The sequence below is a fragment of the Cebus imitator genome, unplaced genomic scaffold (genome assembly GCF_001604975.1).
Source record: "Cebus imitator isolate Cc_AM_T3 unplaced genomic scaffold, Cebus_imitator-1.0 Scaffold18, whole genome shotgun sequence".
In the NCBI taxonomy this organism is placed as follows: domain Eukaryota; kingdom Metazoa; phylum Chordata; class Mammalia; order Primates; family Cebidae; genus Cebus; species Cebus imitator.
Window position 1 is genome coordinate 3,794,624 of NW_016107333.1, and position 20,925 is coordinate 3,815,548.

The 20,925-nt window shown below is 46.2% G+C and overlaps 1 protein-coding gene across 5 annotated transcripts in view; it reads left to right on the forward strand.

The window, feature by feature from the left end:
• Nucleotides 1-20,461, forward strand: part of TTI1 (TELO2 interacting protein 1) — a 51,278-nt gene extending 30,817 nt beyond the window's left edge. For 4 of the 5 annotated variants that reach the window (XM_017512172.2, XM_037732645.1, XM_037732650.1 and 1 more), the window contains exons 4-8: nucleotides 1,031-1,179; nucleotides 4,375-4,515; nucleotides 6,492-6,696; nucleotides 6,986-7,073; nucleotides 19,806-20,461. In XM_017512172.2, coding sequence (XP_017367661.1) covers nucleotides 1,031-1,179; nucleotides 4,375-4,515; nucleotides 6,492-6,696; nucleotides 6,986-7,073; nucleotides 19,806-19,989 — 767 coding nt within the window. In that variant the 3' untranslated portion in view covers nucleotides 19,990-20,461. The remainder of the gene's footprint in view (nucleotides 1-1,030; nucleotides 1,180-4,374; nucleotides 4,516-6,491; nucleotides 6,697-6,985; nucleotides 7,074-19,805) is intronic. The other variant, XM_017512179.2, reaches the window with a different exon arrangement.
• Nucleotides 20,462-20,925: the final 464 nt, after the last annotated feature.

Consider the following 20,925-nt stretch of genomic DNA (forward strand, 5'->3'; position numbering starts at 1 on the left):
GAACCCTGCTTTTTTTTTTTTTCTTTTGAGATGGAGTTTCGCTCTTGTTGCCCAGGTGGCAGTGCAGTGGCACAATCTCAGCTCATTGCAACTTCCGCCTCCTGGGTTCAAGCAATTCTCTTGCCTCAGCCTCCTAAGTAGCTGAGATTACAGGTACCCGCCACTATACCTGGCTAATTTGTGTATTTTAGTAGAGACAGGGTTTCACCATGTTGGTCAGGCTGGTCTCGAACTCCTGACCTCAGGTGATCCGCCCACCTCAGCCTCCCAAATATCTTGTTTTTATCTTAAATATTCGTTAAGGGAATTTAGAAAAGACCAAAGGTATAGGGAAACAAATTTAAGTCGTTATCTCATTACCCGTCACTTTTAATATTTTGCTGTACTTCCTCCCATGCAAAAAGTTGTGTATGTAGCAGTGTTCATGCTGCGTATGCAATTTTGTATTATGCTTTTTGTCTTTTTAAGACAATATTAAAAGAAATTAAGACAATGTTAAAAGAAATAAGCATTTCTTTTGTCATTGAAACCCATGCTAAGCCTGGTGTACTGGCTGACACCCACAGCAGGAGGATTGCTTAAGCCCAGGAATTGGAGACAAGCCTGGGCAACATAGCGAGACACCCATCTCTACAAAAAATTTAAAAATTAGCCAGGCATGGTGACGTGCACCTGTAGTCTTAGCCACTCAGGAGACTGAGGTGGGAAGATCACCTGAGCCCATAAGTTTGAGGTTATAGTGAGCCATGTTCACACCACTGCACTCCAGCGGGGACAGAGGAAGACCCTGTCTCTAAAAAAATAAAAAAATAAAGCCATGCTAAAAACAAATTTTAGGGACCTCATAAAATGCCATTACATGGCTATACCATAGTTTCTGTAACCACTCCCTCTTGAATGGAGGTGTCTCAGTCCATTTGTGCTACTGTAGCAAAATACCTAAGACTGGGTAATATATAAAGAACAGAAATTTAGGTATCTGCGTTTTATCACTCATACAACACTGTCCCCAGTTGTGCTCTTTTTCCAGAGGAACAGCCAGTCCCTCCCAAAGTGGAGGAGAATGACACCCATCCAGATGTGGAGCCACCACTGCCGTTGCAGATCCAAATAGCCATGGATGTGATGGAACGCTGCATCCACTTGTTGTCAGATACAAATCTGCAAATCCGCCTGAAGGTCAGTGTGCAGCCCCTTCTCTGCGGTCCTGGAGCAGCAGGACTAAGGTGTGGCCTGGTTGGCAGTGACTACATGGATGAGCACATCGCTCCCCTTATCTCCTGGGCTGTGTGTCATGGCCAGGAGAAGGCATCAAAAGGAATTTACCTGTGGAGTGACAGGTTTACATCTTTCTGTGTCTGCTCAGAAGCCAAAGGGAGCTGAGTCTCCTACGTTAAAAAACGCAAGTCTTGGTGATTCACTGAATCTCCAAGAAAAGGAAAGCCTTGTGTTTTGGAAAGGATATTATTTTCTCAGCTATATAGGATGTAGGTTTTAATACTTTAAAGACGTCATTCTTCCAAGCCTGACACTAGCTCTTATCTCTTTTTCTTTTTTCATCCTAGGGAAAAACCGAACACTTTCTAATATAGCCTGGCTTGCTGGCAGTTTGCCAAGCAGCACCCCCATCAGCAAGGGCTGAAAGTATACAGCAGTGACTGCAATAACAGGACAGTGGGGTGGGGTAGAAGTGGTGGCCAGGGCTTTCAGAATCAACCCAGAGAAGCCCTTACACCCAAAGGGAAACAACATTCCTCCCCACCCCCGAGCAGAAGTGAGAAGCACAACTGCCTTAGTGACTCACTGCTAGTGATGAGAGTACATTGCCTTGCCCAGGGGTGATGGGCTAGGAAACCCTGATCCACAGGTTATCTCAAATCTCAGGGTCTGTGTTTTGCGGTTTTGCGGAGTTTGTTTCGTCTTCCCAAGACAGCTCTTAGCAGTCATCTGCTGTTCCGTTCAGCAAGCACTTTTTACATGCAAGGCTTGAATGTCGCTGCCTGGTTGATATATTCAGCGTACTCCTGTATATCCTTCAAGACCTTCCCTTTTATAGAGGGTTTGTAGCAGCTGTATACATACCATAGTTCTTAAGAACCTCAGTGTTGGAGTCAGACCTACATACCTGAGTCAATCCGAATCCTTATTCTGCCTCTTACTAGCCATGTGATCTTGAGTAAGTTAATTCACTATTTTGAGCCTCAGCGTCTTCATCTGTAAAATGAAGATGATGGTAGCTACCTCACAGGGTTGTTGCTTATAAATATAGAACAGTGTGAAAGAAGACGCACTCATTCATTTACTAAGTGCTTATCGAGGACTACTGCAGGTCTGGCAGGGGTATGTAGGGAGAATGATGCAGACACCATCCCCATCTTCACAGAACTTCCTGTCTGTTGTGGGGAGAAGCGATACACAGACTCACACATACATATTGGAGAAAGGCTGTCAAGGTAATAGCAGGTTCTATTTGATAGAAAATAGTAATTCACCCATGCAGTAGATAAGTGTTGGGAACCTACTCAGTGCAAAGCCCTGCTAAGACAGCTTACTTTCTGGTTTAGACTAGGTCATCAGGGAAGGCCTCTCTGAGGTGGTAACATTTCTCAAGGCTGGGAAGGAGACAGTTATGCAAAGGGGCAAAGGCAAGGAGAACATTCCAGGCAGAAGAGAAATGTGCATCTTTGAGTCAATGAAATATAATGTAACTTGTCCCATTAGTGACAGAGCTGAAATTTCAAACCTGTCAGTGATACCAAAGCCATTTCTACCCTGCTCTCTACCATGCAGCTGAGCTTTCTCTTATTCCCTTGCCTAACTATTTACCCCTCAATGGCAGGGCCTCTTCTGTTCCAGTCTTAGTGTAGACCAACACATAGCAGGCACCCAGTAGGGTTTACTTCTATGTGCTGGCCAGCTTCCCTCTGTCTTGCTAATGAGTGGCCATCTAACCTGGAGGGAAACCTGTGCTGGCCATCATACTGACTGCTGCCTGTGACACTGATGTAGGCCATCTCTTCAGTGAGTTTGAGATGTAAGAGATCAGGAAACAAGGACAGTAAAATAGCAGTTTACATGGAGGGTAGCCCAAACCTTTCTTGTGAGATCAGCCTGCACCGCAGCTGCTCGCTTGGCCTCTCTGTGTAGTGGTAATAGAACTCCATCTCTCCTAGCCACTCAACTTTCTCTTCCCATGTGGCTCCTGTCTCATTCAGTGACACCTGCATCCCATCAGTTGCTACACCTGAACTGAAGCAGCTTTTTTTTTTTTTTTTTTTTGAGAAGTCTCACTCTGTTGCCCAAGCTGCAGTGCAGTGGCGCAATCTCAGCCCACTGCAACCTCGACCTCCCTGGTTGAAGAGATTCTCCTGCCTCAGCCTCCTGCATCGCTGGGACTACAGGCATGCACCACCATGCCCAGCTAATTCTTTTTCAAACATATGTTGGCCAGGCTGATCTCAACCTCCTGACCTCATGATTCGCCCTCCTCAGCCACCTAAAGTGCTGGCACTAGAGGCGTGAGCCACCGCACTCAGCCCAGCAGTTCTTTTAAAACACTGTCTTCCCCTGCCCAGCATCCAGTCGTTAAGCAGATTAAGCTACATCATCTCCAAAACAGATCCCCTTTCACGTCTCTGCCTCTGCCACCATCAGGTGGCCGCATCACTTTGCTCCTCTCCCATGCATCCTAAAGGGCCTCTTTGTTTCTCTGTCCCCTTCAAGTCTCTTCTCCACTCAGCAGCAGAATGACCTTTCTAAAACATGAATTGTATCATGTCACTTTCCTGCTTGAAACACTTTGACGGCTCCCCACTGCACTTAGTACAAAATAAAAAAACTCCTAACAAACCCCTTTGTAGCTGGGCACTGTTTTACCTCTTCTCTGTAACGCTCCATGCTGCCCTTCTTTCACTTCCTCTGAAAGCTCCGTTCCATCTCTGAGTCTTCCTCATCATGGGTTCCAGTTGCATGAATCTTCACAGAACTAACTCCTGCTCATCCTTTGTGTCTTCTTTTAGAAGTTACTTCCTCAGAAAAGCCTTCCCAACAGTCTGTGGTTTAGATCCTTCCCTTTGTTTCTTTGCGTTTCAAATTTGACTTTCCTCCTTGTCACAATTGCTAATCATCTCTTTATTTGGGCGTTATGTAATTAAGGTCTTTCCCTAGCTGACCATGAACCCTGCAAAAGCAAGAAAACGTGTATTTGTCCCTGCCTGTCCCCTCAGTATCTAGCTAGTGCTTGGCATGTAGTCAGCACTCAGAAAACAATTACCAATTAATACATTTCTAAACGTTATTCTTTGAAAATGGCGACTTGATCCCAGGTATCTGGTTTCAAGCCTATGCCATCTGCTGAAATCATGTCTCTTTCAGGTCTTGGATGTGCTAGATCTGTGTGTGGTTGTGCTGCAGTCCCACAAGAACCAGCTGCTTCCCTTGGCTCATCGGGCCTGGCCCTCGCTCGTGCACCGACTCACACGGGACGCCCCCCTGGCAGTGCTCAGAGCCTTCAAGGTACTGTACCGGCACCTGCCATGGTCTGTCGTGAGGGTAGAGTTAGTAGGCACAGAACTCACCGGGGCCTTTTGGATTGTCTCTCTTTATCCGATTGCAGTTTACATGGAGGGTAGCCCAAACCTTCACAGTATGTCACATGCTGTGAAGAAAGTATAGAAACATAAGAAAAGCACAAAGAAAAAAGTAACAGTCATTCTCCTTTTGAATTTGAAACAGAGTGAATTAGTAGATGAAAAGGCCAGGCAGTAAGCTCAGCACTCCTCCACACAGGAGCGCCTCCTTACAACCACCTTGCAAGGTAGGTATATTGTCTTTACTTTTGGCAGAGGAAGAAAGAAGCTCAGAGAAGTTAAGGAATTTTCTCATGATCGAACAGCTAGTAATTGATAGGAACGCAGAGCAGTGAGTTCAAACCATGGTTCTTTGCACTGCACAGGAGTCAAGTTGAAGGGGCCAGGGTTCTGGCAGTGGGCATCCTCTGCCCAGCTGAGTGATGCTGGCAAAACCCAGGACCACCCATTTTCGTGTTGGGCTTAGGAATACCTAGCCCACCTTTCTCATAGTGTTGTCAGGGATAAAATGGGACTATTTGGTGGAATGCCTTCAAAAGCTAACAGCCCTATGTATATATAAGGTATTATTCTCCCTGACTTAGTTTGGCTTACATTAGCACGCATATTTTAGCTTATTTATTTATATGTTTTCTTGTTCTAAAAAGCCCTTAAGGCAACCTACAGAGATACATACCACAGCAAGCTACCATAAGTTAGAAGAAGGCGCGCAAGAGGAGGCAGAGGGAAAAGATGTGTAGGGACACAAAATGAAGCTGGTAATGCACCGAATACACTTGGCCAAAGTAGTTTGGTCTTCTCTAACTTCTTCAGCATATACTAGATAAATATATAAAAATAAAACATTTATGTTAAAATATAAAACATTGTTAGTGTTTTTTCCCAAAACAAAATGCACAAAATGACACCTGTGCAGGTGTATGTATGTATGCCAAAGAAAGAGGGAGGAAGGTATTGCTAAATCTTATCCAGATGTACTGCTTTTTTTTTTTTTTTTGATGAAAATTAATAGGTTGTCTGAAATAACAGCAAGCACAGAAAAATGAAAAAAATATAAAGATGTGTGCACTTTTCCCACGTGCGGACACGATGGTGACACTGAGGCCTACAGAAGCTGTGCCATTCAGCTGAGGGACCTGAAATGAGAGCCTTGTTCTCTGCAAAACCAGCAAATATTCTGTGCTGGTTATGCCTTGCTTACCAATTTTTTAAAGAAATTCCTATTATCCTGTATTCTCAGTCTTGTGCAGCGGGGCAAAACGTTTCAATATGTTCTGCTAGAGAAAGTTTAAAACGAGACATGCAAAGAAACTATCTGTTGTGAAAGACAGAATGAGGGTGATGTGCGTAACAGATTGTACAGCCAAACAGAAGGAACACTGGGTCGGCTGCCCCTGCAGGGACCCTGCCTTGGTTCAGCCCAGGGACCTCGGCCCAGTCACTGTCCGCCTGATGCCTGCGTGTGACAGCAGCTGGGCTGTGGTATTTGTGATTTGCTCAGCTAGCTAGAGTTAAAAGCAAACGTATTTTCTCAAGGGATGTTAGGAAGATTCAAGCAATGATCTATGTGAACTGCTTTAAGCTCTTCTCCCTTTTTTTTTTTTTAACAAAAAGGGGAGGGAAATCAAGATATTAATCATATTATTCATCCAACCCAAGAACCCTTTGAATTATTCTCCGTGTAATCTGTATTTATGGCTAGAAGCAGCCATGCCTTAGGAGCAGAGATTCCAAATTCATAACTGTCAAAATCACAAACCATGGGCAAGGAATTAACAGCAGTAATTCTGTTTTTTTTTTTCCCCAGGCAGAGACCTAGATGAAATCAAATTACCAAGCATTCTTTAGCTCTCTTGCTGCCTCGGCAGTGTTCACTCACCAAGTTGGGTGCTGTTTCTGCAGGTTTTATGTACCCTGGGAAGCAAGTGTGGCGACTTTCTACGCAGCCGGTTCTGCAAAGACGTCCTGCCAAAGCTGGCTGGCTCCCTAGTCACCCAGGCCCCCATCAGTGCCAGGGCTGGACCAGTTTACTCACACACGCTGGCCTTCAAGTTGCAGCTGGCTGTCTTACAAGGCCTGGGCCCCCTCTGTGAGAGACTGGACCTAGGTGGGTAGCAGGCAGTTCCACCTGGACACACACACTCAGCATCTGTCTCACCCCTGCCATCATGCCCTCTGCTCAGTCGTGCCCCCTCCCCTCCCGTCTGTGCACCTCCTTTAGTCTTACTTTGGCCTCATTTGTCCGTTTATCTTGATGTGTGCTTTGACTGGTGGGATGGAGTAGAGAGCCCTGGGCATCTTGCCTAGCCATTACAGTTTCCCCAGACACAGCTGGCCACTGCTTGTCCCAAATGAAGTCTGAGGGCCGATGCTTGTTTTGTTTTTCTTCTCTGCAGGTGAGGGTGACCTGAATAAAGTGGCTGATGCCTGCTTGATTTACCTCAGCGCCAAACAGCCCGTGAAATTACAAGAGGCTGCCAGGAGGTACGTCTGCCCGATCACCCGCATCCCTTTACGTTTGTTCTAAATTACAGATGATTTGCTAATGGCAAGCAGAGTTGAGGCATCTCTGCGCTTTTCTCTCTCTCCCTGCCAGGTTAAGATCATTTCTTTAACTGTGCCAACACTAGAGATGGTATTTTTACTAGATGTGTTTCTCTTTGCCAGTAACCTTTTCCTCTGCTGCAAAGTCAGCAACAATTCCAGAGGGTCGAGAAGTAGAAAGACGATGTGCTAGAGAGGACGCAGCACCCTCCTGCTTGGAGGGGAATCTGCTGCTAGGCCTGGAGACCAGGTGCCTGGCGCTTCTTCATGCCTGGGCTCCTTAAAAAGCAAAGCGAAAGTGCTGGGTTCCTGATGTGGCGTACGTCGACTCCATGGCAGGTCTTAGATGGGCATCGGTGCCATGAATCTTCACAAGTTCTGTGCAAAATTGTTTGTGTGCAGGCAAGTGCACATGTGCCTTTTTCCAGATAGATGACCATTCATCCTGTTCTAATAGGAATCTGACCCAGAGAACATGAAGAGCTGCCAGACTAATGGCTTAAAGGGCCTTTTCTGATTCTGAAACTAGGTGATTCCAATTTCCAAGAGTTAGACCATACTTATTTGAGAATAGCTGTACCACCTCTTCGAGAAGAAGCTATTGCTGGTTACTTTAGTCCTAAGAGTTGAAACAATGAGCACAACAGCATTCCCCAGACATGAGACCCAAAATCCCCTCTGCCCCTCTTCTCCCAGCTTTCCTTCCAGCTGGGAGCAGCCTGCATCTGGGAACTGCCATCCCAGGATGTCTGCTGCTGAGGCGAAAGCTGGGCCTGACACTGTTTGTTGCTCTGGGCTTGCAGCTCCTCCAGCCTCACCAGCTTCATGCCTGGAGCAGAATCCCCGCTTCCTCCCAGCTTCTAGAGGCACATCCCTGACCCTCTTCAGCGGAGTGGGAGTTCGTAGTCAACTCATTCCCTTAGGGGCCAAAGGGTTGCCCTGACTGTGCAATGAGGAGAGCCAGCTTGCTCCCTTATAAACCTTGCACTCCCGGGACTGATGGGAATATCTTCTTGAATTGATTTATTGTCCTTTGCAATTTTTTGCTCTTGATTTCCTGTTTCCTTTTTCTTCCTGTCCCTTTCCCGTCACATCCCTTAGTCCCAGAATCAGTCATAGTTTCGTGAGCACGGGGGCGCATCCTAACCAGCTTCTCGTCCCCAGGCATTTTTATTCCTTACAGAATCAACTTAGGGTGAAAATAGTCCTCCCTGGGTGGTGCCTCTGAAGCTGACTGTGCTGTGATTTAAAGTGCAACTCAAGAACATAATGAATTCATCTTGAAGTAAATTATTTTAGATGCCTATTACAGCCAAGAGTTACGAAGGTCTGATTTTCACATTCCCCATTCCATTCTACTTTTCCTACACCCACCACATCCCATCCTTCAAGTTTAGAACCGTCAAATAAGCTAATATTCTCAATTCATTATCTTTTCATTTCTAATTCTCTTTTTTGGCGCTGAAAGCAATTAAACCCGGAATTAGACCTTGCTGAATCTTGAGCTGGTATTCAGGGAGCCTCAGGTGGAGGAACACGCAGCCTGACCACTTGACTGCAGCCTCCTTTGTTTGCTCCAGCACATTCCGTTCAGGGGTTGTCAGATGGCCTCCCTCCTGACGGGCAGGGAGAGTGAGGAAGAGCTAGGTGGATTGCTTCACACACATCACCTGCAAACTTATCTTGAAGGCGGGGGGCGGGGAGTGGTTGGGGGTGTAGGGGGAATCAGTGTTGTCCTTGATCAAGCGCTGATTTGGCATCTTGATTCAGAAATTAATAACTCTCTAAGTGGGAAAAGAAGCCTGAGACGGTAGGAAACCTGGTCAGGTCTCTCTGTGAGCCTCATTACCGCATGGTGAGAGTGGGGGTGGGTGGGCCACTTAGTACTGAAAAGTCTTACCTACTGATACGGAGGAACAAAGTCCCTTGCATGACGCAGTTTCCCCATCTCAGCTCATGGCCCTGCCACCCATCTCATTGTTCATTCTTAATTCTTCTCTTTCCTTCACACCCCACATCCGTGACCAAAAGTAAAGCCTGCCTACCTCACTTGGAAAATTGCTCTCAAAATGACTTCTCTCAAAACAACACCTCCAAGCCACTAGGCGAGGCCACCATCATCTCCTACCAGAACAACGGTAGAGCTCACCACCGGTCCCACTTCCACTCCTGCCCCTCTAGGTATTCTCCATACTACAGTCAGATGACGCACTTACACACGCTTACCCTCATGGGAGAAGACAAAGCTGTGTTCTTTGTAGAGGCCCAAGCGGGAGCCTTGGCTTAGTATTCAGAAGAGCCAGAGAGGACCAGAGATAGTTTCTGACCCTGGGCGGATGACCAGCTTGCATTGGAAGTGGCTCTTCTGTCTGCCAGAGAGCTGATGAGGGAACCTCTCAGGGCAGGAGGCTGCTCCAGGGCCTCCTGCATTCTGGAAGGAGATGGCTGTGCACTGGCCCTGTAGGGCAGCGGGGTCTGTGGGCCCCTCTGATAGGTGTGCTTGGGACCTCTGAGGGGGCACCTTCATCAAGTTGGAGTGGAGGCAGACTTGGCAGCTCCATGAGAGTTCCTCTTTATGTGCATCACACTTGGGTTTTTCCTTGCTCCCGTTTGCTTTTCCTGGCTCTGAAGAATGACCAAACTTGTGTTTGCTTTTTTAATTTGTCATATTAAATATAGCCTTTGTGGCAGGCTTTTACATCCAGGCTGTAAACTCTAGAAATGGAAATTGATCAGGGGGTGGTTGATATAACCGAGGTTGTAAATGCTAAGAACGGAGATGCCATTCCAGTTTAATGCTTTTATCTAGCGAATGTGCCTTGTATGGAGGGGGCATAAATCTTCCAACTGGGGGGAGGCATAGAGGAGGGGCAGGGGGAGGTGGGGGCAGGGTGTGACCTTGCTGTGTGTTACCACCAGGTGTCACTGTTAACTGGCAATGCAAAAAAAAAAAAAAACTAGCTCCCCCAAAGTCCCTCTAGTTAAGTAGCTTCAGTGGGTAACAAATGTGCAAATCATACTTGGGGTGCGGGAGGAAGGCTTAGCATACCAGGAGCTAAAAATAAGGCAGTGTCCCAGAGGGCAGGCATTGGATTACAGACAACAGGTCAGATCAGCCACACCCCCGTCTCAGCCAACTGCAGAGGCAAACTTGCTGATTGGAATTCTCAGCCTCCAAGATTCTCCCGGTATGTCCTGGGCCTTCACAGTTCTTTGTCTTTCTGGCCGTGGAGCTTTTCCCTCCTGTACATGAAAGGAATTTGAAAATAAAGCATACACCCTAAATTTCTGTTTTTCCTTCAAGTCAGTACATGTACTTAGCCTGGTTTAACTCCATGAAAACCAAACTCCTTGGGCCAATCTCTTAGCAGACTCTGAGACTCCCTGGCTTTTGCAGTGAGGTTTTATATCATTCAATGAGCCTTTTACCGTGGGCTAAAAGGAAACAAAACTAGACAATACCTATTTTTGAAAAGATGAAGTCAGGCTGGGTGCTGCGGCTTATAATCCCAGCACTTTGAGAAGCTGAGGCGGGAGTATCGCTTGGGCCCAGGAGCTCCAGACCAGCCTGGGCAACATGGTGAAAACCTGTCTCTACCGAAAACACAAAATTATCTGGACATGGTAGTGGGCACCTGTTGTCCCAGCTACTGGGAAGCTGAAGCAGGAGTATCACCTGAGCCCGGGAAGGTCGAGGCTATAGTGAGCCGTGATCATGCCACTGCACTCCAGCCTGGACGACAGAGTGAGACCCTGTTTTTGGAAAAAAAAAAAAAGATGAAGTCATTGCCCAGCAAGTCTGACAATAGAGAATAAAGCTTAGCCTCTACTCCCAGTCCTACCTCCACCTGCTAAGCCCAGAGCCCAGATAGGGATGCAGGGTGCCCACAGGTGGTAACCAGCTGGTGTACCTTCTGGCCACACAAGTCCTGGATGCTGTGATTGCAGCAGCCCCTGGTGCAGCGCTGAGGAGGTTGCCATTCCAGCTCCCTCTGCCTTGCCATTGTGTGTGAGGACAAAACACAGCAGTCTTGGTTTGGACAAACTGAGGTTCAGATTTACTGGCCATGTGACCTTGAGCAAATGATTTAGTGTCATTTCATTTTCTTCCTCTGTAAACTGGGGGTGATGAAAACCCCATTCTCATAGGGTCCTTGTGGATGAATCATATTAGTATGCTCAGGGAGTCTCCAGGTACTGTTCTAGAACTGGAATTAGAGGAAACAAGATGGAGGTCTCTGCCCTCTGCTTTTGTGAAGCTATGTTTACATCTGTATACATACCTGTGTGGGGAACATTGTATGTAAATTTACCAAATATGTGATATATGATGTATGTGTTACACTTACACATAGACACTTGGGCATAGAATTTCTTGTTGTAAGCCCGCTTCATCTTTACTAAGATCTGAACTGGGGTTTTCACCTCAAAACGATCTTTTCATGTTAATTGTGCCACCACGGTTTGCAGAAGTCACGACCAGGTTTGAAGGTTCATTTACTGACTGACTTCCCTGCTCTCTTTCTAGCAGTAGGATCCCAGCCCATCAAAGAACCAGCTGGTGCCTTCAAACCCTGGACGAACACAGACTGGCACAGGCTCATTCATTTCATCCCCGTCAGAGTCCCATCCCCTCTCTTTACCCACACATGAGCCTACTATATTTGAACGGATGAGGAACCACAGAGGTGATCCATTAGTTCAGCTGAGCTTGAAATTAGTAGCTCATCCCCTTAAATGGTGTGGGCAGTTTGGCTGAGCCTGGACTGCAAAGCTGTTCCCCCTTGGATTGCACCCGGCATGGAAATGAGGGCACGCCTAATATTTTTTCCTTTTGACACTTGATTAATAGTTGAAAAATCCAAACCCAGGTAGTTAGCTTTCCTATTATCCATCTTTTGACAGGCATTGCTGGTTTTCTTTTTGAGTCCCATTGTTCTAAAAATACACACAGATCTGAAGCTCTTCACTGCATATATAGACCTGATTTCATGGTGTCAAAGATAAGAGACATCTGCCAGGCAGATTACAAACCAAGCGGGTTGTCGGGTTTCAGAACTGAAGGCAGGGACCTCTGGCTACTTAAATTCGATGCTGCCAATTCTGTCCCTGCTTCCTTGGTGTTGTCATATCACTGATAACCGGCCAGGGTCAACCAGCTTACCACCCAGTAGCAAGGCCAAGCGAGGGGTGTGTGTGCACCATGTGTGCCGTGCCAGGTTGGGAGCAGAATGCTCTCGACAGATTGAGCCTGGTTGTAGCACCGCCTGCACACAGTGGGTTTCGGTTGTCAGAGGTCATGGTCAACCACAGGGTAGTTATTTCCTCACTCTGCAGGCTCTGTCATCCCTCTCAAACATCTTAGAGGCGTGGAAGTAAATGTTGTCTCAGTACCGGGTAAAGTAGCCAGAAGGTGATCTCTATTGTCTTATTTATATGCGTATTTCAAGATTTTTATTGGGTCTCTTCTGATGAGCCAAGTACTGTGTTGAGAGTTAAAGATTTTCAAAGATAACTGCCAAGGCCTCACATTGTTGTTCAATAGCAAGGTAACCTTGGACAAATTAATTCACTTCTCAAAGTCTCTGTTTTCTCATCTATAAGACTGAAATAAGCATATATATTATTTTGCTTATTTCACCTAATACAATGACGACAAGGAATCAGTAAAGTCAGGTAGCACAAAGTACCACCACAGAGTAAAAGTCACTATGTAGTAGTTGTTAATTATTATTTAAATTTCTTCTTATTCCCAAAATGACTTGGAACATCTTATAAATTGTTTGCAACAAAGCAAAAAGGGAAGTGAAGAAGTGTTTTAAACAGAAAAATAACAGCAGAACCAAGATGAAACCAAATTGAGGTTAATACAGGCAACACAGTGGAGCTCTGCATCCTTGCTAGGGAGGAGCTTTCAGAGCGGCTCTGTGCTTCCTGACCAACAGCAAAGAGGAAAATGGTACAGGAAGTACCCGAAGAAGAGTTTTTAAAAAGAAAAGGAAAGAAAGCTTTTCAGAAAGAAGCATGGCTTTCCTTATTACTGAACCTGAGGAAAATGTCTCCATGGGTCATCTTAGAAGAACACTGGGTACTGTCGTGACTAATATCCTCAATGTCCTTGCAGCAAATACAGAAGTACATTTCCTAGAGCTGTTTCTGAAGGCATCCATGAGTAGAGGTTGCTGGCTTAGTGCCAAAGCACAGGTTACAGGAAAACACTTCAGGCAGGAGGGGGGCAAGATAGGTAGGCTGCTATGAAGATGTCTTCATTTTCAAGGATACATACCTTCCAGGGAGGGGCGGGAAACACTAAATGTGGCCTGAGAGTGCAGCCAGCTGGGGAAAAGGTCCGAGTCAGCCCTCACGGTGCTCAGCATAGAAGACCACTTTGAAATCTGTGCCCAACAGCACTGTCATGGGATCTAGGCTTTCAGGGTTCCTGGAGGCAGGAGAGCTGGCCAGATGGAAAGGGCTTGCTTTTAAATCGCACCCCAGTGGGATTTAAAGCCTCCTAGGTTCTGGCTTATTTTTGAATTGTCTGTAACAGATTGGGCCTCTCAGTGCTATATCCTTTTAAATATGCACAAAGCAATGGAGTCATTCCTCCACATTTCTGATACTTTATCTTGTGGCACTTCAGGAGTGTGGTGAGCATCATTCGCTTCTACTGGTGCTTTTTAATCCTGCCCTTGTTGCATTTAAATATTTTTAATATTTAAATGTGTGGCATTAGATCGATAGATGAATAGTTTTGAACAGGTAAATATAGTTAAGTCTAACGAGCATGTATAGCTGCAAAGGTAATTGGTAGTATTTATTTGGAGAGTAAATCGTTGCTTCAAGTCATAATCCTCCGTTTCCAACATTTAAAAACAAAAAAACGACCTCCGTGCAGAGGAAGATAGCTAAATTGAATAGCAAGAAAGGACAGGCTTGAAATACTGGTTAACCAATGAACCGAGACCCATTAGAGTAAATTACCAAGTATAGAAACATAGCCCCACTGCTTGCTGGCAAGGACGCATCGACACCCTGAGCATCCATTTGTTTAAAAGGAAATACACAGCCTCATTTGCAGCATCAGCATGCACAGAGTGATGGGAGAAGAGATGGCCAGAGAAAAGGAGTGTGTGGAGGCTGTGCTGCCAGAGAGGGAACAACAGGAAAGCCAAAATAACATAATGGGTATGCCTGCTTTTCCACAAGTGAGCTTACTTTTCCATTGCATTTGGTCATGCCCACATAGAGAGAGCCTGTATCGTGTTCCTAAGGAAACATTTCTGAGTAACTTCTTAGAAGCCCCAAATAAATAAGCAAACAGATCACAAAGCCACATGTTCTTTACCACTAGCATTTACCCTGACAGCTCATGAGAGCATTTTATAAATCCAGAAAGAGACAGAGAACAGCAGATCCCTCAAGCAAGTAATTGACAGAGGAAGAATAGCCTGTCACCCAGGAGAGCTGGAAGCGCTACATTTCAGCTACAGTTTATTTAGCTTCACTGGGCCTTCATTGGTTCTTGGTTTTCTAGAGCTCCCTTTGAGCAGATGTTGTCTAGACAGAGATGGTGAGAACATACTCTGTAATATTTGCTTCTGCAGCAGAGCAGAAGGGTTTCTTTTTGGTTTTGCCATATTGGGACGTTGGGAGTGGGTGACGATAGTGCCCATGATTGAAAACTGTCAGCCAGACACAGTGGCTTGCACCTGTAATCCTAGCACTTTGGGAGGCCGAGGCGGGCGGATCACCTGAGGTCAGGAGTTTGAGACCAGCCTGGCCAACATGGTGAAACCCCATCTCCCCTAAAAATACAAAAATTAGCTGGCCATGGTGGTACATGCCTGTAATCCCAGCTACTAGCAGGGCTGAGGCAGGAGGATCACTTGAACCTGGGAGGCGGAGATTGCAGTGAGCTGAGATCATGCCACTGCACTCCAGCCTGGGCAACAGAGCAAGACTTTGTCTCAAAAAAAAAAAAAAAAAGAAAAACCGTTGTGTTCTGTTGGAGCTACAAGGGATCTTAGAACTGATCTGATCCACCCTCTCTTTACAGAGAAGCAACTTGCCGTTCCCCTTCTCAGGAAGCCATGCCTGGTGCCACCCTGCCACCTCACTTCCAGGATGACCCTTGGCCACATTGTGCCATGGGCTTCTGTGATCCTTTCATCTACCCCAGTAGACAGGGAGCCCTGAAGACAGAGCCTTTTTTGTCCCTCTGTCTTTGTGCCTCAAGCACCTTGATTAGTGCCTGGGCAGGACCAGGGTCTAGTAAATATTTGGTGAACCACAAAGAGATAAGACTCAAACGCAGCTGACCAGATTCCAGGAGCACGTTTCCTCCCTCCCCATTCCCACCTCCTTGCCCCCAACTTGCTCACTAGGAGCATCCCAATATTGATCATGAAGGAACAAGCAGCTTCTGCTGGTTTGGCATCTGGAGTTTATTAGGTACTTACTGATAGCTGTCAGTTGTGGATAGGGCTGAAGTGCAGGCAAATGGCTACCTGCATGGAGTGAAATTCAATAAAACCGCATTTTAAGTGAAAAATCTGTATAAACACCAGGCTTCTTTGCCATGGAAACAGGTTGCTTAGAAACTGCCTAACAGCGAGTTCTAAATTTTTTAAAGTCAAGTTATCATTTAAGCTACACGGCCCTACAGGTTATTGAGAGATAATCACTCGCCTCAGGACACTGAGAGGCATGAGGCACAGCTGAGTGCCTCCCAATACTCTGGGGACCAGATAATCTCTTGATAACTGTGCTCCCTGGAGCCACTGATTGGGCCCTGGGGGAAGGAGAAAGAAATTTTTGTTCAGGAGTTAAATGGTATACATATATTTTTTAAAAAGCATTTCTCTTTGGGTTTGAAACAAGATGGAACTGGCCATTTGGCGTGTTCAACAGCCATCCCTGCGCGTCACAAGATGTATTGGGAACATTTTCCAGGCAGTTACCCCAGTCACTTCAAAGCAGAGGTCCTGTCTTTGTCTTCTGGCTTTGGCTTATGCAAAAGGAGTTTTCAGTGACTTAGGCTTTCAGCCCTTCACTCTCTGGAGGTCCCTCTTCCCAGCTAAGCCTGGGCAGGAACTGGCCCCTGGACAAAGTGGCACCAGAGTTTGGAACAAAGCCTGGTGCTAATAAGCACTCAGATCAGACCTCCTGGGCCTCAGGCTCAGCCCCCAGGGGCTTAAAGCCAACAAGGGTGCGGGTTCAGAATTTGTCGGTGCTTAGAGTTCAGCAGGCCGCGTGCCTCTCAGGGAGCGAGAGCACAGCTACGCCTGCCAGCCATCTGGTTGCATGGCACAGCATTTGCTCCCCACCTCAGGCATGCGGAGAACAGAGTATAGAGCCCCATTGGCTGAGAACTGGGACCCCCACCAAGTCAGTATGGAGGAAATTATGAGTGAAAGAAAAGACAAATGTTTTGCCCTTTTCAGGTGTCTGAAAATTATCCATGGCATGGTGATGCTGCTGAGATTGGTTGTGATAATTATGCCTTGGACTCACTTTCTCTGTCACTGTCACTCTCACTTACTCTCGGAAGGAAGGAAGGAAGGAAGGAAGGAAGGAAGGAAGGAAGGAAGACTGTTTTCATTATATACTTCAAAGTGTTTTCCTACACCTCATCTCTTGAGGGCCTCAGAACAAACCTGTGAGGAGAGTGGGCTGGGTGTGATCATCTTCCTTTGGAGAAAGAGGAAACAGGTTCATGAGGCAAAATAACTTGTTCCAAGCCGCAGAGCTAGGGGAAGGAACAGGCATTCTTGCCATTCTGGGGCATCTGCCCCTTTAAGAGCGAAGAAATGAGACCCAAAACAATCCTTCCAAGAGTTTGACTCTTGCTTAATAAAAGAAGGTGAACTTTTCATGTTTTTCCTTGCTTTTCTGTTAATATTTCATTTGGATATCTTGCAGGGCAAAAAGAGTAGCTGATTTTCTTTTCCTTTCCTGCCAACGAATACAACATTTATATTTAGCATGTTAAAAAGGGCTCAGAAAATGAACATTGCAGCATTTTCATGCCATGTAAGTCAGAACGCAGCTATGACTGAACTGGGCCGTGGCATCACTTTGCTGGGTGTTGCCCAGACAAAAATGTTCCTTGAAGCTGGGGGAGCGCGATGCTGTAGCTTGAGAAATGGTTCCAGCTCTTGAAGGGGAAAAAAAAATCAAATGAAACCATTTGCATTCTAACAGTCTTTGGCACCAGGGAAAACTGTCAACTGTGTCACGTGTAAATAGAAATCTGCTTCCCAGTTTTGGTGTGTTTTTTCGTAATTTCCCTTGCCACTCTAATTATCAAAGATATTTTTATTTTTAAACAAAAATTGTCTCCCACGCAGGCCTCATCTCCTTTCTGCGGTGAAGTGGAAACGATGAATTAGAATATTCTAATCACTTCTCCAGCAACCACCGTGGAGGTTATAAACAAGATTATCCTAAGCAAAGAAAACTTAAATTGTTTGGGCACAGAACAGGCAGGAAAAAATTCAGTAGGCCAGGCACAGTGCTCATGCTTGTAATCCTAGTAATTTGGGAGGCCGAGGTGGGTGGATCACCTGAGGTCAGGAGTTCAAGACCAGCCTGGCCAACTTGGTGAAACCCCATCTCTACTAAAAATACAAAAATTAGCCAGGCGTGGTGGTGGGTGCCTATAATCCCAGCTACTTGGGAGGCTGAGGCAGGAGAATCACTTGAACTCAGAAGGCGGAGGTTGCAGTGAGCTGAGATCACGTCACTGCACTCCAACCTGGGCAACAGAGTGAGACTCCATCTCAAAAAAAAAAAAAAAATTCAATGCCCTTGTCTACCCTCCCCACTCCCCCACTGCCTCCCTGGCCTCCTTAGTGTATGTCCATTACACCTAAGGATGATATCAAGACTGGCTTCACAGTGAGACCCAAATCCACTGAGGGTACAGGTCTTTCATACTAGTGAAATGAAAACCCAGAATTTACTCCCACTTAGCAAGCATTGAAGTTCCTATTTAATGCCCAATGGTATGCAAAAGGCTCCTAATAATTGCCAAGAATAAAATGTGATTTATCAAATAGATACTGGATGCTGTTAATTGGTAAATAGAGATCACATGTGCTAGGCTGTGTAAGGCTTGACCTGTGCTTTAAATCTCAGCAAAACCCTGAGTGAAGGACATCCCCCATTTTTAGAAATGGGGCCACTGGAACAGGGCAAGTTGAATGATTTCCCAAAGTCATATAGCTAGTGATGCCTCTGATCATTTGAATCCTGTTAATAATGTTCCTTGTTCCTTCCTTGGTGGTGAGAGTTTGACCCCTCCTTCAGATCCTTGTGTAGAGTTTAACTATTCTAGAGAGGGGTGTCATCTAAAGTCATTCGTGTGCAGTGTAGTAAGTCACTATGTCCTCATTAAAATGTGAACTCGTTCATTGTTACGCAGACATATTGCAGGGGGATAAAAGAAAAATGAGAACCTGTTCAGTCAACATTAACTGGATGCTAACCACATGCCATGCCAGGTGCCGAAGATACAGCAATGTACAGAACAGATGTGGTCCCTGGTCCCTGTCCTCAGGGAGCTTATGTTGAGGGAGAGAGATGATGAATAGTCAATATGTGTTGGGAAAGGTGTCCTAAATGAGAAAAGTAAGGGGCAGCCTTACTTGGGCACAATGGTGTGGGCAAAATGGCGTGGGGAGGCCAGCCTCCAAGCAGGCGATGGGGAGCTGAGATGGGCAGGCTGGCTGGGAGGTCCCATTCTTCCTGGGATTGCCAAGCCAGACTGAAGTGCCACTGTGTATGAAGTTTACACTTGGACTGCCCAGCACAGTGTCCCTGGGCATGTGACTGATCTTTCAGAAATAGTATTTGAGCAGCTAGGAGGCAAGGGTTATGATCCCAAAGTTCAAACCAAGACAAAAACCATCCTTGGTGGCTGTGTGGCATCCAGTAGGCCGGGCCCTTGATCTCTTTTCCTGTCATCTGTCAGAGGTCATCCATGGTCTATCTCTGCCAAACATTACAGAGCAGGGCTTAACCAGTCCTGCCCCAGGAGAATAAAGGAGCCCTTTGCCAGCCTGCCAAAGGCGACATATTCTGTGGATCCGGTCCCTGTGGGTAAGCAGCTCGTCACGGGAGCCTTGAGTGTGTGTTCACACCACCAAGAATCCATGGCTTTTGGCCAGAAAGGGTCCAACTGCCGAGTTGAGCAGCGTGCTGGAGGACCATAATAACGAGGCTTGCTTAGGGCCTCCAAGGAGGACAGGGAGCCCCACCCAGGGCCTGCCCCCAACCCTGAGCTGAGCCTATGAGCTGAACAAAGCCTTTAAGAAAGGGTACACTCTATCATTTTTCTTCTTTGTGAAAACTCCTGCTTTACACCTTAGAACTCAACCTCTTTCTTTGCCAAGAGCTTGTTTGCTGTCAATACTGTTCTGCTCAGACTAATTACTGGTTTTCTGTATGTCAATGGATATGAAACTTACCTGTATTTCTGATGGGCTTTGGGACCATCCTCCTGGTCCTGTCTTATGAACTCAGGTGGGTTTGTTCTACTATTTGAAGTGACTTGATATTGTTACCAGTTTCTTCTCAAATAGCCCAGTAAACAGCCTCCTGGTTGGGGCTTCAGCACTCCCCACCTTCCCTCTCTGTACCCTCCACTCACTCCTCTCCCTCTCTCCACAGCGTCTTCCTCCACCTGATGAAGGTGGACCCAGACTCCACCTGGTTCCTCCTGAGCGAGCTTTACTGTCCCATGCAGTTCACGCCTCCCCACCCCAGCCTCCACCCCGTGCAGCTGCGCGGGGCCAGTGGCCAGCAGAACCTCTACACGGCCAATGTGCTCCATCTGCTCAAGGAGCTACAGTGACCCTGCTCTTCCTCCCACCCCCCGCTGCAGAAGCCACCGACCCCTCTTCCCCTGCCAGCCAGAAGTTGGGCACACCCCACCCGGCCATAGGTGGTGACAGCGGCTGCAGGGAAGGTGAATTAGCCAATTGATTTATAAATTGATCTATCACACAACTGCTTAGAACTTAGAAATAGATTGAAGGAAAGTAGCTGACTGTTATATTTATATTTCATACCTTGTGTTTTCAAATGACATTGTCTGGTGGCTCTGAGGGTTTCACTCCTTGGTCTACCATACCCTATGGCCCCAGCTGCCTCACAGGCCACACACACACACACACACACACACACACACACACACGAGGTCACTTCCCCTCTATCTGCATACACCTCCCTCTCTTCAAATAATGAGATGGAACTAATTTGTTATACCTAACCTGTTCTTTGGGAAACAAATTGAAATAAAGGCACTCCTTGGATGAAAAATGTGATCAACAGCTCATTTTGAAGTTTGTTATTTAAATTGGGTGATTATTTTTAAAAAATGAGATTATATTCTTGAATGGTCAGTATAGAACCACAGTATAAAATCCAAAGCCAAGCAGTACAAAACAGAAAACAGTGAAGAGTAAATCTCCCCCTCCCCATTTCTCAGACGCCTGGTTTCTGTCTCCAAAGGCAACCACTCGGAACAATGCTTTGGATACTTTTTAAGCAGGAGGTTAATTTTTTTCACTTTTTACTATGGGTAGTAGTGCAGTGAAGTCCCGTGTCCGCGTGAAACCTGGCTTCCCTTGTGGTCAGCATGTGGCCCAGCTTGCTTCCTCTGTGCCCTGCCCATGTACCTCTCCACACTGGGATTATTTTCAAGCAAATACCAGATGTTGCATGGAAACTTTTTTGAATGTACAACCGCAATACCATTATCACACCTAACCAAATTAACAATGACCCT